This window comes from Canis lupus, chromosome 8 (genome assembly GCF_011100685.1).
Source record: "Canis lupus familiaris isolate Mischka breed German Shepherd chromosome 8, alternate assembly UU_Cfam_GSD_1.0, whole genome shotgun sequence".
NCBI classification, from domain to species: Eukaryota; Metazoa; Chordata; class Mammalia; order Carnivora; family Canidae; genus Canis; species Canis lupus.
This window is the reverse complement of record NC_049229.1, coordinates 64416430-64430409: the sequence shown is the minus strand read 5'-3', so window position 1 is coordinate 64430409 and position 13980 is coordinate 64416430. Positions and strand designations below refer to the sequence as shown.

General features: G+C 52.6%; 1 protein-coding gene across 4 annotated transcripts in view; it reads left to right on the top strand.

Moving 5' to 3' along the window:
• Positions 1–13980, top strand: part of CLMN (calmin) — a 115326-nt gene that overhangs the window by 89263 nt on the left and 12083 nt on the right. For 2 of the 4 annotated variants that reach the window (XR_005363731.1, XR_005363729.1), the window contains 5 exons: positions 1294–1487; positions 2884–2966; positions 4176–5841; positions 9279–9475; positions 13281–13564. Coding sequence is in view for 1 of the 4 variants with exons in the window: in XM_038545648.1 (XP_038401576.1) it covers positions 1294–1487; positions 2884–2966; positions 4176–5826; positions 6359–6372; positions 9279–9475; positions 13281–13341 (2200 nt within the window). In the remaining 3 variants the exon portion in view is untranslated. Of the gene's footprint in view, positions 1–1293; positions 1488–2883; positions 2967–4175; positions 5842–6358; positions 6373–9278; positions 9476–13280; positions 13565–13980 lie in introns of those variants that run through there. The other 2 variants (XM_038545648.1, XR_005363730.1) reach the window with 2 other exon arrangements.

The following is a 13980-nucleotide window of genomic DNA, read 5'->3' as shown; positions in this document are numbered from 1 at the left end:
CACAGTCAGGAGGGAGGGTGACGGTCAAGGAGAACGTGCGTTCCTGAGATGGTGAGACGATTCGGGATCTCCATCCCGTCGTGGCGGTGGCTGCGGCGTCTGCACTTGACGGAGCAGCTTGGTGGGATGTGCCCCCCACCCCACGGGAATGACACTGGAGAGATCCCAGTGGACTGGGTTCAGGAGCCCTGCTTCTGGCGATCCACTTGCGTGACATAAGATACACTGAGAGACGCTCTCCGTACTTTTATAGCTTCTTGGGAATCTCAAGTGATTTCTAAATAAAACTATTTTTTAAGAGAGGTCAGTGACCACAGTTGGAAGATCGGCAGCATCGCAGGGGATGGATTCTAAAGCACAGGGTGCCAGGCAGGGTTATCTTTGTCCTTCGCTTTAAAAATTTTAATGCTAAAAAAAATAAAATAAAAATAAATTAAAAATAAAAATAAAAAATTTAATGCTATTTATGTGAATAGTAACATTAGTTGCCGCTTAGTTGGTGGCTTCTGTGGGCGATGTGTGCCACACGTTAGGCTGATCTCACACCGTGGCCGTTCTTGTGGGCAGAACCTAACGCTTCCCCACAACAGAGAGGTGGGGAAGAGGTGAGAGAGAGGTGGTAGTGAGGTGGTCCTCATTTTACACCTGTGGAGCTTGAGGGCCCGAGAGGATACGGGACCTGCCCAAGGCCACAGCACTGGGGAAGCACAGAGGGAGGCCGGGATGTGAGCTTGGATCTTTCTGGCTCCATCCCCTGATTTGCTATTTTGACCATCACTGAAAAGTGCCCAGTTTGGAGAGTTGTTCCTTTACATGCCTGGGAATCTGGGAACATAAGCTCCTCATCTGCCTTTGGGTGCAGCATTCACCTTTCTATTCTATTATTCTATCTTTTTAAAGATTTTATTTATTTATTCATGAGACACACAGAGAGAGAGGCAGAGACACAGGCAGAGGGAGAAGCAGGCTTCCCCGTGGGAACCCGATGTGGGACTCGATCCCAGAACCCTGGGATCACACCCTGAGCCAAAGGCAGACGCTCAACCACTGAGCCACCTAGGTGTCCCTCTATTCTATTATTCTAGATTATTCTAATGTTATTCTGTTTCTCTGGAAATGGAGACATGGTGGTCTGGTCCAGCCCTCCCAGGACTCAGTGCCTCTCGAGTCGGCAGCTCCTGGCCCCACTCAGAAGGCCAGCAGGCTGCCCCGTGCCACTCGCTCACTGTGGAGGGGAGTCCAGGCCGTTGGCTGACCTGCATCACTCAAAGCACCGTGGCTGCTTTGCTGCAGGTATGGCGTGGCGGTGCAGGACTTTGCAGGCAGCTGGAGGAGCGGGATGGCTTTCCTGGCCGTGATCAAGGCCATCGACCCCAGCCTGGTTGACATGAAGCAGGCTCTGGAAGATTCCATGCGGGAAAACCTAGAGAAGGCTTTTAGCATCGCACACGAGGCTCTTCACATTCCCAGGCTCCTGGAGCCAGAAGGTAGTGCTGGTTCTCTCTCTTTCTCTTTCTTCCCTGTTAATTATTTTTGTGACGTGTGTAATACATGCATGCGCATGTAGGAAAATTTGGAAAATACAGAAAAATCTAATGAAGTCATGTTGCTATTTCCTATATTCCTACCCCTTAGTATTTTTCAATGCGTCTCATGCCAATTTTTTTTTTTTTACATAATTGAGATCAACTGTCTACATAGTTGACCCTTGAGCAGTGCAGAGGTTGGGGTTGCTGACTCCCCCCCCCCGCCGCACAGCTGGAAATCCACGTATAACTTCTGACCCCCTAGAGACTTAACCATCAATAGCCTGCTGGTGACTGGAAGCCTTCCCCACAACATGGACACTTAACTCTGTATGTTATAGGTATCAGACACTGTGTTCTTTACAATAAAGTAATCTAGAGAAAAGAAAACGTTATTCAGAAAAACCTAAGGAAGAGAAAATACATTTACAGGACTATATAGTATTTACTGAAAAAAAAAAATTCTGCCTATGAGGGGACCTGTACAATTCAAACCGTGTCGCTCAAGGATCAATTGTGGTTCTGTATTTTACTTTTTTTTTTATTAAGTTTTTCATTTTGGTTCCAATATACTTAGCATAGAGCATTGTATTCGTTTCAGGTGTACAATCCAGTGATTCCACAATTCTGACCATTGCTCAGTGCTCTTCATCCCCATCACCTGTGTCTATATTTTGCTTTTTTTTACTTACTGTTGTAATTATGGCAGCAGCACCTTACCTGTTGCTGTCATGTCATTGTTATGTATTTTTAATGGCTGCACAATGGCCCATCCGGTGGGCATACCAAAATTGACTTAGGTCTCCTACCCCTGGTGGACATGAGGTTGTTTTGGGTGTAGTCACGTTTACATACAACATGCAGCGAACATCTTGCTGCGTAGAGCCCAGTGTGCATCCCACATCATGCCCCTCGGGACCGGACGCCACGGGTGGAACACCAGAGTCGGGAAGTACGCACCTTTTTAAGGCGCTTGGCTCTGTCAGATCGCTTTCTGCGTGGCTTGAGCTGGTTTGGGACTCCCTCCAGCAGTGACGGAGGGCCTGGCTCAGCAGACTCGCTGATGGGGTCGGCAGGGAGCTGACTGCTCCCCGTGGGGGGATTCGGACAGCAGGGAGTAACGGACAGGTCTTGGGAACGAGGAACTCTGGATTCTGCATCCCAGCTCCGCTCTTCATCAGACAGATGTGAGACTGTAGTCAAGTGATTCATCCCCCCTGGGTTTAAATCTCCTCAAGTATAAAATAAAGAGAAAACCTCAAAGGTCTGTGGGACTCTTCTCTATCAAGCATCCCTTGATTCTGTTTAAAAAATCGCATATTCACCATCCTTCCAACTCTTGTGTCTCTCTTGACAGACATCATGGTTGACACGCCAGACGAGCAGTCTATTGTGACTTACGTGGCACAGTTTCTGGAACATTTCCCGGAGTTGGAAGCGGTAGGTTTGTTTCCCTTTACTTCGATGCGGAAAGCGTACGTGTCCATCTGTTGGCCATCACACAAAGCTGGGGTTCGGGCTGTGTGGTTCTGTGCAGTGAGCAGTAGTGATCAAAACTGGATCTCAAGTTCCCTTGAGCGTTGCCTTGGCACGTTTTATTTATTTTTTAAAAAAAGATTTTATTTATTCATGGAGACACAGAGAGAGAGAGAGAGGCAGAGACACAGGCAGAGGGAGAAGCAGGCTCCATGCAGGGAGCCTGATGTGGGACCCGATCCCAGGACTCCAGGATCACACCCCGGGCCAAAGGCAGGTGCTAAACCACTGAGCCACCCCGGGATCCCTTGAGCCACCTAGGGAACCCCCCCTTGGCACATTTTAATTTCAGGATCCTAGATAAGGCGCTTTCCATTTATAAGCAGATAGCAAGTTGGACAGCCATACCTCTTGCAAACATCTTCCCTGAAACCAAACTTCACTGAGATGGTTAAAATGCCTGCTTGGCACACGGATTGGCTACACGATCTTCTAGATGTCGGCCGGAACATGTTAGCAGTTTACTGCGTTTTATCAGAATGTGAAAAAGGATACAAGACAGTGCAGAAGCACACCCTCTTATTTTCAGAATCCCAGACTACACTTGGAGGGGAATCAGACCTTTCAGAAGTTGCCACAGCTCCACTGAGCCTGCAACCCATGCTGTCCCCAACCTTGAGATGATATTAGTGACAGCAACAATGTAACAGTAGATCTTTATTGAATTCACTAGTGATTTACTGAACACCAAAAAAAATAATAATAATAATTAAAAAGAAAATTTACTGAACACCCGCTGCTTCCTCGGGGGTGGGAGAGGGGGGCTCAGCAGTAAGCTGAATGCATGAGGTCCCTGACCTCGCACAGCCTCGTTCTGAGAGACAAGACAGTTATCAAGTGAGCAAATACATTCTCTAAGTTCAGGTAGTGGTAGGTACTAGACAGAAGCAAAGTAAGCATTTCTTCGTATCCATAGCTTTTAAAAACATATTCTTTTTAACTTATCTGGTGTCTCCACATCTCAGCAAGAGCAACCATCTGCGTCTCTTAATTAGAACACTTCGCCTGAGTTCTGAAGTGGCTTTTCCACGTCGGTTTTTGTTTTAGGAGAGGGGGATGCACACTGTTTGTCAGTACTCCCCTGATTTCGATATGCCCCGTGTGTTTTTGCAGGAGGATTTCTCGGATTTGGATAAAGAAGCTCCAATTGAATCCACTTTTGTCCGCATCAAAGAGACTCCTTCTGAACAGGAGAGCACGGTCTTCCTTCTGACCGAAAACGGGGACCGGGCCTACACCATTAACCACGAAGCCAGCCAACCACCACCCTCCAAAGTCTTCGTCTGTGACAAGCCCGAGAGCGTGAAAGAAAGCTTCCAGGATGGCGTGTCCAGCTGTGCGCTGTCAGACAGCGCCCCCGAGTTCATGCACCAGATCATCGACCAGGCCCTGCAAGGGGACCCAGGTAAGGCCAGCAGCACCAACGACCCGTCTCCAGAATCTTCCATTTTATCATCGAGAAAGGACAGCCGGAGGTCCAACTCATTGCCGATCAAGAAAACCGTGCACTTTGAGGCCGACACCTTCAAGGACGCTTCCTGCAGTAACGATCCTTTCTACAGTCATGACTTTCGCTTTGAAGGGAGCCCGAGAGGGACAAAGGACTCATTGAAGCAGGATGGGTACCTCCTGGCAGTTGAGATTGCTGAGGAAAAGTCGCAACAGGAGGCCCCCAAGATTGCGGAAGCAGCCTCTGATGAGTCCCCGGGTGACGTCTCTTTGGCGGACGGCAAGAGCAATCATTCGCAGACTTCCCAGAGTTCTCCATCCTGGAACGGGGAGCCAGAGGGTGCGGGCAGCCCAGGGGAGGAGAGCTGTCCCCTCTCACCCCTTGAGGACAACACCATCATGGCCAATTCCTTGGAGTTCAAGGTCAAGCTGCTGACCGTAGAAGCTATGGGTGGGGAAGACTATTTTGAGGGCATACCCTTCAAAACCTCTAAATTTAGCAGCGACCTCATAGATGTCGCCTCGACCAGCCAGGCTTTCAATGAGGTCCCTTCTCCTCATGAGAAAAAACCAGCAGAGGACGAGGTTTTGGAGGATCACGCTGAGAAACCGGAGAAGAGGAGGAGTAAGTCTGTGCACCAGAGGAAAGATTCGGACGAGTCCCCAGAGAGGCCCGATGGCCTTGAACCTCACAGGGACACCGGGCAGGAAGACCAGGGCTCCTCTCCAGCCCCAGGGGAGGCGCCGGTGGATAAAAAGCCAGAGGTGTACGAGAAGCCCAAGCGCAAGTCCCCACGGCGCCGTCGGGGCGAGGACAACGGGGAGGCCCCGGGGCTGCAGGAGCCAGAGGGGGAGCTGTCCCCTGACCCCCTGAGAGGCAGCGACAGCCTGGAGACCCTGTGCAGCCGCAGCGAGGAGGGCCTGGACTTCAAGCCCTCTCCACCCCTGTCCAAGATCTCCGTCATCCCCCACGACCTGTTCTACTACCCGCACTACGAGGTGCCCCTGGCTGCGGTTTTAGAGGCCTATGCGGAGGGCGTGGAGGACTTGAAAAATGAAGACCTGGAGCTCGAGGAGCCGGAGGGCTATCCGTGTGCCGTGGGGGCCAGGGACGAGGCCCAGGAGGCCGCGGAGGCTGAGGCCTCTCGGAGTAGCTGCAGCTTCTCAGGGCCGGAGGAGGATGTCCCCGAGGCCAGCATCCCCGCAGCGCCTTGTCCCGACGGGGGTGTGGAGGACGCCACACTGGCCGCAGAACCCGCCACCCTGTCCCCGCCAGACGACCGCCAGCGAGGGGAAGGCCGACGACTGTGCCCCAGTGGAGAGCCATCAGGTACTCGATGGCGGGTTCGGGAACCCTAAGTCCTGCCCCAGGACTCTACTCGTCCCCCTCCATGGAACAGGGAAGCAGAAGCAGCCCGGTGGCCCGGGCCAGACTTTAAGGAGGCCCTCACTCCAGCTCGGGAAGGCCAGGGCTAGCACCCCAGAGGAGCACTCCTGAGATTTAGTACCTCGGGGCCTCCCGGGCAGCCAAGAGGATGGAAGGGGGTCATGTTTGATGGCCGGGAGAGGTAGCAGCCGTGGTCATTGTCGGGGGTACTGGCAGCCACACCTAGCGTGTGCTCCGTGAACCCTAGCCCCCGCCTCCTGCGATGGCCTGAGAAAACCACGTGAGCTCACCTTTGACCCCAGCCTTGATTTTTGAAGGTGGCCCATTGGTATAATTATCTAGCTCCTGTGCTTGGAAGTGGGGGACAGGGCACTTCTGAGTTCTCGCAGCTGGGCACATGCTTTGCCACCGCTTGGTGCTCCCAGTTCACTGAGCTCAGCAGCTCGAGGGGCCACGGGAGTGGGCAGCGAGAGGGTGCAGGGGCCCCTGCCATCTTCTCCCTCCCCTCCCCTCCAGCCAAACTGGCTTCCCTCCCCCACCCCCCTGCCCAACTCTCAGGCACTCCACACTCTGCTCTGCCCCACTCCGGCACCACTTGGCCAGCACTTGTGCCCCTTCAAATCCCAATGCCAACAATACCTCCTCCCAGGAGCCTGCCCAGCTTCTCCTCAGGCAGAACAGTTGCTTTCTCCTCCATAGTCAGGGACACGTGACAGCGCTCTACTCTTCTGCTACCCTGGTTTGGTGGTTGTGATTTTTCTCTCCCAGGAGAGAATGAGCATCTGTGTATTGGCTTCAAATTCTGGAGAGCAGCCTGGCAGGGCTTGCAGTGCGGGAGACAAAGGTGGATTGCATGGTGGTGTGGGGGTGTAAGGTGGATGTAGGGTAAAGTGAACCCCAAGATAAAGACAATGCTCTGGCTCATGGCAGGGGAGAGTCAAGGCTGAGTGAGGGGCTGAAAGGTGCTCAGGGGAATGAGAAATCCTTGCATCTGGAGGGCTGCAAGAGAAAGGGGCATTATCAGTAGCCTTAAAACATTTAGGATTATTTTTTAAGATTTTATTTTTATTTATTCATGAAAGACATAGAGGCAGAGACATAGGTTGAGGGAGAAGCAGGTGCCTGCGGGGAGCCCGATACGGGACTCGATCCCAGAACCCAGGGATCATGCCCTGAGCTGAAGGCAGATGCTCAACCACTGAGCCACCCAGGCACCCCAACGTTTAGGATTTAGATAGGCTAGAAGTGGAAGTTTGCTCTTACCAGTTTGCCAACCCCAGAAAATGCACTGGGTGGAGCAGAATTCTCGGACAGTGACAGCCTAGAAGCAAGCATCGCAGGAGCCATTGGCCCTTTGGGATCACCCCTATTATGTCCGTCTTCGGACAGAGAAGAGAAGTGAGGGTAGTCCTGCAGGTGCCAGGACCCACCTGCCATCTGCTCCTCCTGCCGCCAGGGAGAGGAACCCGGTCCCGGGCGCCCACCACCACCCACCCACTGTCTGTGACGTTGGAAGCCAGCCCAGCCGAGCAGGCTTTTCCAGCAGGAGACCCCATGATCCAGTGGGGTAGAAATGTCCTGCAGTGAGATCAGGTCTTGGGATCCCCAGGTTGGCGGATCATGACAATAGCTACAGCAATTCGCCGGACTGTTAAGGGACAGAAGATCTCTTAGGACAAAAGAAAGGGGACTGGGTGGGTGGCAGGAAGGAAGCCTTAGTTGCATCTCTGCTATTTAATGTGGCTTATTAGCCGCTCACTTCCTCTCCCTGGGCAGACGGAATGCGGCCTCAGAAATGCAGACGTCACTTTATTCTCTTCTGCTTTGCAAAGAGAGAAGTCATTTGCCAAAAGCAGGTGGTGTGGGTATGTGTGCCTGTGGGCAGGTGATTTGGGGTGTGGCTGAACGAGTCTTGGGCTGGGAATGAGATTGGGAGATGTAGGTTTGAATCTACCTTCCCCTGAGCTGAGCATGAGCTTTTGGGGAGAACTTCATTCCTGGATCTCAGGACCAGCGAGCCACCGTTTGCGTCTCTGGACTCTGGCCTGCCCCCTCTGGCTCTCGCCCATCCAATGGGCAGGCACCCACTGCTCCCAAGCACCCCTAGAAGTCTTATGGGTGAGCAGAGGGATGGCCTGTGGCCCAGGATGACAGGCGGGGCCTGTGAGTCTTGCCTCCAGGCAGATAAGATGACATGGGAGCATTTCTCTGATACTTGGCTCTTCTTTGAAACATAACAAAAGGAAAAAGAAAAAGAAATCTTCCAACAGCACCAGAAAATGGAAAGTTTGTTCTCTTAGTCTTCGTTTCTTTTTTTTTTTTTTTTTTTAAAAAAAGGTCCCTCTTCTCATTTCACCTTGCAGAAAAGGTAGCATTGGCCCGTGGGTGACAGGGGAAGGACCAGCATTTCAGGAGCATTTTTAATTCCTGCTCGGAGCCTTGTTCTCCTGGGGTGTGACCAGCTGGCCACTCTACTCGTATTCTGACACCTGTTGAGCAGACTCTTCCAGCCCCTTAAGGGACTCTTGGGAGGTGGCTCCAACAACTCCCGTGCTCCTCGGCTTCTTAATTTCACTCGGGAGCATTGCCAATGGGCTTCCGAATGCTGGTTGTGGACATTGGTCAAAGAATCTTCCTTGTCAAATAAATGCTAGAGATGTTGCTCTGTGCCACCAAAGGCACAGGGAAGCTGTCACCCCACAAGCTACAGGTCTGCCTGTGTGTGTACCTCTCCCAGCTCAGGGGCCACCTTTGCACCTGTTGGCCTACCGGGCTTCCAGGATCCGCTCCTCTGTTTAAGTGGGTGATGGTTGCATTGCCCACTGTACAGGACATCCATTATGGGAAACCCCGTGGTATAGTGAGAAAAAGGTTGATGATTATTTTTTAAAGATTTTACTTATTTGAGAGAGAGAGCACAAGCAGGGGGCAGCAGGAGAAGCAGGGAGCCCGACGCAGAACTTGATCCCAGGACCTCATGACCTGAGCCAAAGGCAGATGCTTCACCAACTGAGCCACCCAAGTGCCCCAGAAGGTCGATAATTATTATACCCATTTGACAGATGAGACTGAGAGTGAGAGAAATAAAGTCGGTTGCATAAGGTGACTAACTCAGGATTCGAAACCAGATCGTAGTGACTCTGAAATCCATGCTGTTTTTATAATCTGTGGCCTTTGCCCTCTGCCCAGGGAGCCCGAGTGCGGGTGGGCTTCTCTGCCACGGCAAGCTGTGCTGCAAGGACACCCCAGGTCGGGCAGGACTGGAGGGGACACCCTAGTTTCCTGGACTCCAGGTGGAGCGGAGCGCTGCGGTGGGGCGTCAGGCACGCGACCTCACTGCGAGAAAGGCTGACTTGTATTCCGGTTGTCTTGTCCTTAAGGCCCAGGAATTCGGAAACTCTGGAACCTTAGCAAACTCTTTAGAAGAGAAGGTAATGGGAGAATCAATCAGCAGTAAAAAAAAGGAAAAAAGGAAGCATGTGGACCACGTAGAAAGTTCAGTATTTATAGCACCCGGCACCGTCCGATCCTCAGATGACCTAGAAGAAGACACTGGTGATCACAAAGTCCTCTCCAGGTATTGTGTTGCTATCTTCTTACCCTGGGGACCCAGCTAGAGAGTTAGTCCCTGAACTCGTTCCATTCTTGGTTTCTGATTCGGGGGGTGAGGGGGGGCCCAGGGGTGGGAGCAGACAGCAAGGGAAACACGGCTTCATAGTTCGTACAGAATTCATCTGGCCGAGGGGTCCTGTGCCGGGACCAGAAGCAGATTCATCCTCACGAATGTCACACAGAAGCTGGACATTAATGGGGGTCCAGGGAAGTGAGGAGGGTTGACTGGCCTCAGAGGAGGAGGAAGCAAGAGAATCATGGGCTTTAACTACGTGCAGGAAGCTTCTAGTGCACATCTGCTCTGTCGCTCCTGAGGGCGCCGGGGGAGCTGGAGTCGCCCCGGGGAGATCACTGAGCTGCCGAAGGGCAGATCCTGCTTTCTCCCCCTTATCATTCAGGGCCACCAAGGTCATTATTGAACCTTGAATTTAATGCCTGAATGCTTCCAGCATTTCCCCTAGTCCCCCCATGAATTCTCACAGCGGGGCCTTAGGCAGGTGGGAGGGACTGCACATCACCACGGTGGGCACGGAGGCCCTGCTTTCCACCTGCCCTGCGCTCTGCTTCTGCACCTGCGCTGCAGGGGACAAAAGGAGCCTCGATGGGGGCCCAGGTGAGGGGCGAGGCACAGTGAAACACCACCGCCCGCTTCGCCCGGGACTCCCCGAGTCCCTGTCCCTGCAGAGACCTGGAGGGGACCGTCCGGCAGACATCCGTGGCTTAGCAGGCAGGTGGTCCAGGCTCCCGTCTCCTCCCCGAGCAGGTCGTTGGCAGTGCTCCTGGGGTGGTCCCCTGGGGAAGAGATGACATGCAGGCGTGCCCCCTCTGCTGTGCTGGGCGTGAGGGTTGCTCCTTGGGTTCAAGAGGCAAGCGCAGGTTTCAGACCTCAGAGGCCCTCAGAGGCCCTCAGAGGCGGGTGGAGAGGGTCGGGCCGCCTGGGGGCTGCGATGGCCTTGGAGCTCAGCACGAGGGATAGCGCGGGACTGGGATTTGGGAGCAGGAGAGAAGGCATTCCGGGTGGAAGAAACAGCCTGAGCAAACAGCAGGCACCTCTGGACGTGTTGGGCAGATGTGGGGGGGTCTGGGGGCAGCAGGGGGAGCACTGGCTGGAGCATCGTGCGTACTGGCTGCAGCAGATGCGCCCGCGAAACCAGTCCCAGTGAAGATGAGACAAGCGGGTAAATGTGGAAAAGGATAGGTCCTCTGGGTGGGTGTGGGACGGAGGCCCGGTTGGCTTTTCCTGGCAGCGGCCTGACGGCTCTGCAGGCAGATGTGCCCAGAGCAAGCAGCGGGCCCCCTCCCGCGGCCTCCCGGCCACCCCGGGCACAGCTCTACAGAGGACAGAGCGTCTTCGCTGCGGGAAAAGCCACATGCCCTCTGCAAGCAGGTGGCGCAGAGGTGTGCTCCTTGGAGGGAAGGAGCGAGGACCCCTGGAGCCCCTCTCCTGTGCCATAGCAGGTGCCACCACCCCTTTGATGGCCGAGAAAGTGAGTTCAGAGAAGTCGTTGCCTGGCCCAATGCTGTTGAACAAGGCTGAGCCCTGGGCACCTCCCCGCCGGACAGAGCATGTTTTCCTGGCCGTACCCTGACCCGGTCACCCCTGGGGCTTCCCGCTGGTCTTGTTCAGAGCGTGCAGGACCTCCCACACCTGTCTCTCCAGACGCATCTGGATCTACTCTTGGTCACCTGCCTTACCTGCCAAGCACCTTGGCCTTCGTGGAGATTTTTTTTTTTTAATGTTATTTATTTATTCATGAGAGACACAGAGAGAGGCAGAGACACAAGCAGAAGGAGAAGCAGGCTCCATGCAGGGAGCCCGAACCCAGGACCCCAGGATCATGACTTGAGCCGAAGGCAGATGCTCAACCACTGAGCCACCCAGGTGTCCCTCATTGAAATCTTTGAATGCCTCCCAAGCTCCTTTGCCTTTGAGGACCCTCTGTCCCCTGCCTGTTCCCTGTCTTACTTCGCTGTGTTTCGGCTCGACTACTACTTCCTCCAGGCAGCCTTCTTAGATTCCTCTGGGCTATTTTTAATCCCCCTTTATGTGTTCTCAGAACATATAAAGATTCCTACTCTTTATCTTCATGACATTTATCAAAATAGTCATTTCTCTGATCATTTGTGTAAGGCCGTATTTATCATCTGCTCTCACCCTAGACGGCGAGGCAGCTCTCTGGGGGCAGGGAGGGCCTGCAGCACAGCCCTGGCATTTAGCACCACCCCTGGCTTGCAGCTGCCCTTTAGTAAAAACTCTTCTTCAGGTGGATGAATAAATGGATGAATTGCCCTCTCAGCCTGCAGTGGCTGGGCTCCCAAGGAGCCGGGCCCTCAGTGCCGAGCCCCGTGCCGGCACACAGTAGGGCTCTTGATGATGCTTGCTGAGAGGATGAAGTTGAGGAGGCATACCTGGATGAGCCTCCTCTGGATGGTACTAGAACTCAGAAACCACCTATGGGAAAGTGTGCCGAGAGAGGGCGGGGGAAGAGCAGGAGCCCTTCCTGATGCAGATGTGCTTTTTTACTAGAAAATACTAGTGGGTATTAAGCAGGTGGGGCTCACCTGCATCTCCAGGTACTTCCATGAACTGATCGATGCTCATGGGACAGTGCTGGGTCCCAGGCACTCGAGGTTCTTTTTCCTTTGCAGTGCATTTTGTTTTGTTTCTATGCTATGGTACCTGCTGGGGAAAACTAGCACAGGCTTTGGTTTGAGGACAGGACTAAAATTTCCCTGGACCTCACCCAGCGCCTGGCACATAATAGGTACTCAGTACCTGTTAGCTGGAAACATGCCCAAGGCAGGGGAAGAGGTCGGTGAAGTTTCAGGAGGGCAGTGCAGTGGGCAGGAATAGCAAGGCTGCCAATGATGAATTCCCTGGAAATAAACTCTTGGGTCACATGCCTTTTTCTTGGATCCCCGGATGCCACATGGTAGCTTTACCTTAAGGAAGCTGAGATGACTATGTCTGACACCCAACACCCAGTTCTCCTGTTGAGCACCAGACAGGGCCGCTGGTACCTGGAGTATTCTGTTCTCAGCACCAGCACCACAGCTCCATGACGTGGTGGAGGTGGGAACAATGACCCATTTTGCAGATAAGGAAAACTGATCACAGATGTAAAATGTGTGGCTAAGGTTGCCAGTGAATCAGGAGCCCAGGCCACTGGCTGGGTGTCTTTTGCCTCAGCCCTGGGTGAACCAGCTTTAGTAGATCATCAGGGACACGTTGCCCATCAGCCTCAACGATACAGTCAGAAAAGTAGTCTCCTTGCGCAGGAAAGGAAAAGAGATGGTGCACCCAAGAGCTAGACAAGCAGAGAGCAGCATCCTGCATGGAAGGAGCACCTAGAGAAGGAGTCCAGGTAGCGGGTCTCAGCCCCGATCTGCCATTAGCATGCAGAGGACCCTCAGCAATTCCCAGATCTCAGGATGCTTGGAGAAAGACCTCCCTTCCCTCCCTGAAGCCCTGGCACTTAAAAAAAAAAAAATCGTGGTCTGTTTTCTATTTAAAATTCTTTCTCACTGTTTTTTTTTTTTTTCTCTTGTAGATGAGGCCACAGTGTATCTTTAATATCCATCCCATTATTTGTGAGCGCACCCCACCCCAACTGGGCATACTGGATAAAATTTCTCCTTTCCGTTGCTGGGTCTGAATTCCTAGCTTGCCTAAATCCACCTGTGGGAGACTTAGGATGGGGGTGACCGTACGACTGAGCCGTGAGGAGCTCCTGGTGGCAACCAATTCAACATGTGTGTTTGTTTTTCAGGACTAGTCACAGTGACTCCAGCATTTACGTTCGACGACATACTAACAGGTCTTTGGAATCGGTTAGTATGTGAATTTCTTCTTCTTCTGCGTGGCCCCTGCTAATCAATTCATTTCCATCCTTCCTCCTCCTCAGCCCAGAGCTTTGAAATTACTGATGTGCAACAAATATACTTTTGGATAGAAGACAAGCAAATTCAAACCTTGTCGTTAAGCGTAGTCCAGTTGGATGTCCAATTTGGGCAAATAGGGGATGTAAATAAATAAAGTGATGATCATAAAGCCCGAAGGCCTCTTTGTCGTAAAAAAAAAAATGCATCCAAGACCCCCAACCCAACCCCCGCGCACACACCCAGGAAGATCGCCCTCAAAGACAGAAGCGGAACAGAGGTGGAGGATCCACTTTACAGTAGCAGCTCCTTAGTGCTGGGTGTGTTGGGTCCCAAAGCACCGTGGTCTGCACCCCGGTTCGGGTGGTGGGTGGCGGGACCCCTCTGGTTCACTTAGGCAGGGGTGGGGGGAGAGAGTAGAACTCTGTAGATCATCAGTTAGCAGTTTGATTTTGGAACTAAAATGTTTGCAATGTTGAGAGAAGCATGGCGTGCTCGGCTTTGTGTGTTTAAAATCATTTTATTTTCTGTTTCAGAGATTTCATCTTTACTAATTGGGTTGCGGGGTTTTGTTTATAAATTTCACTGTAG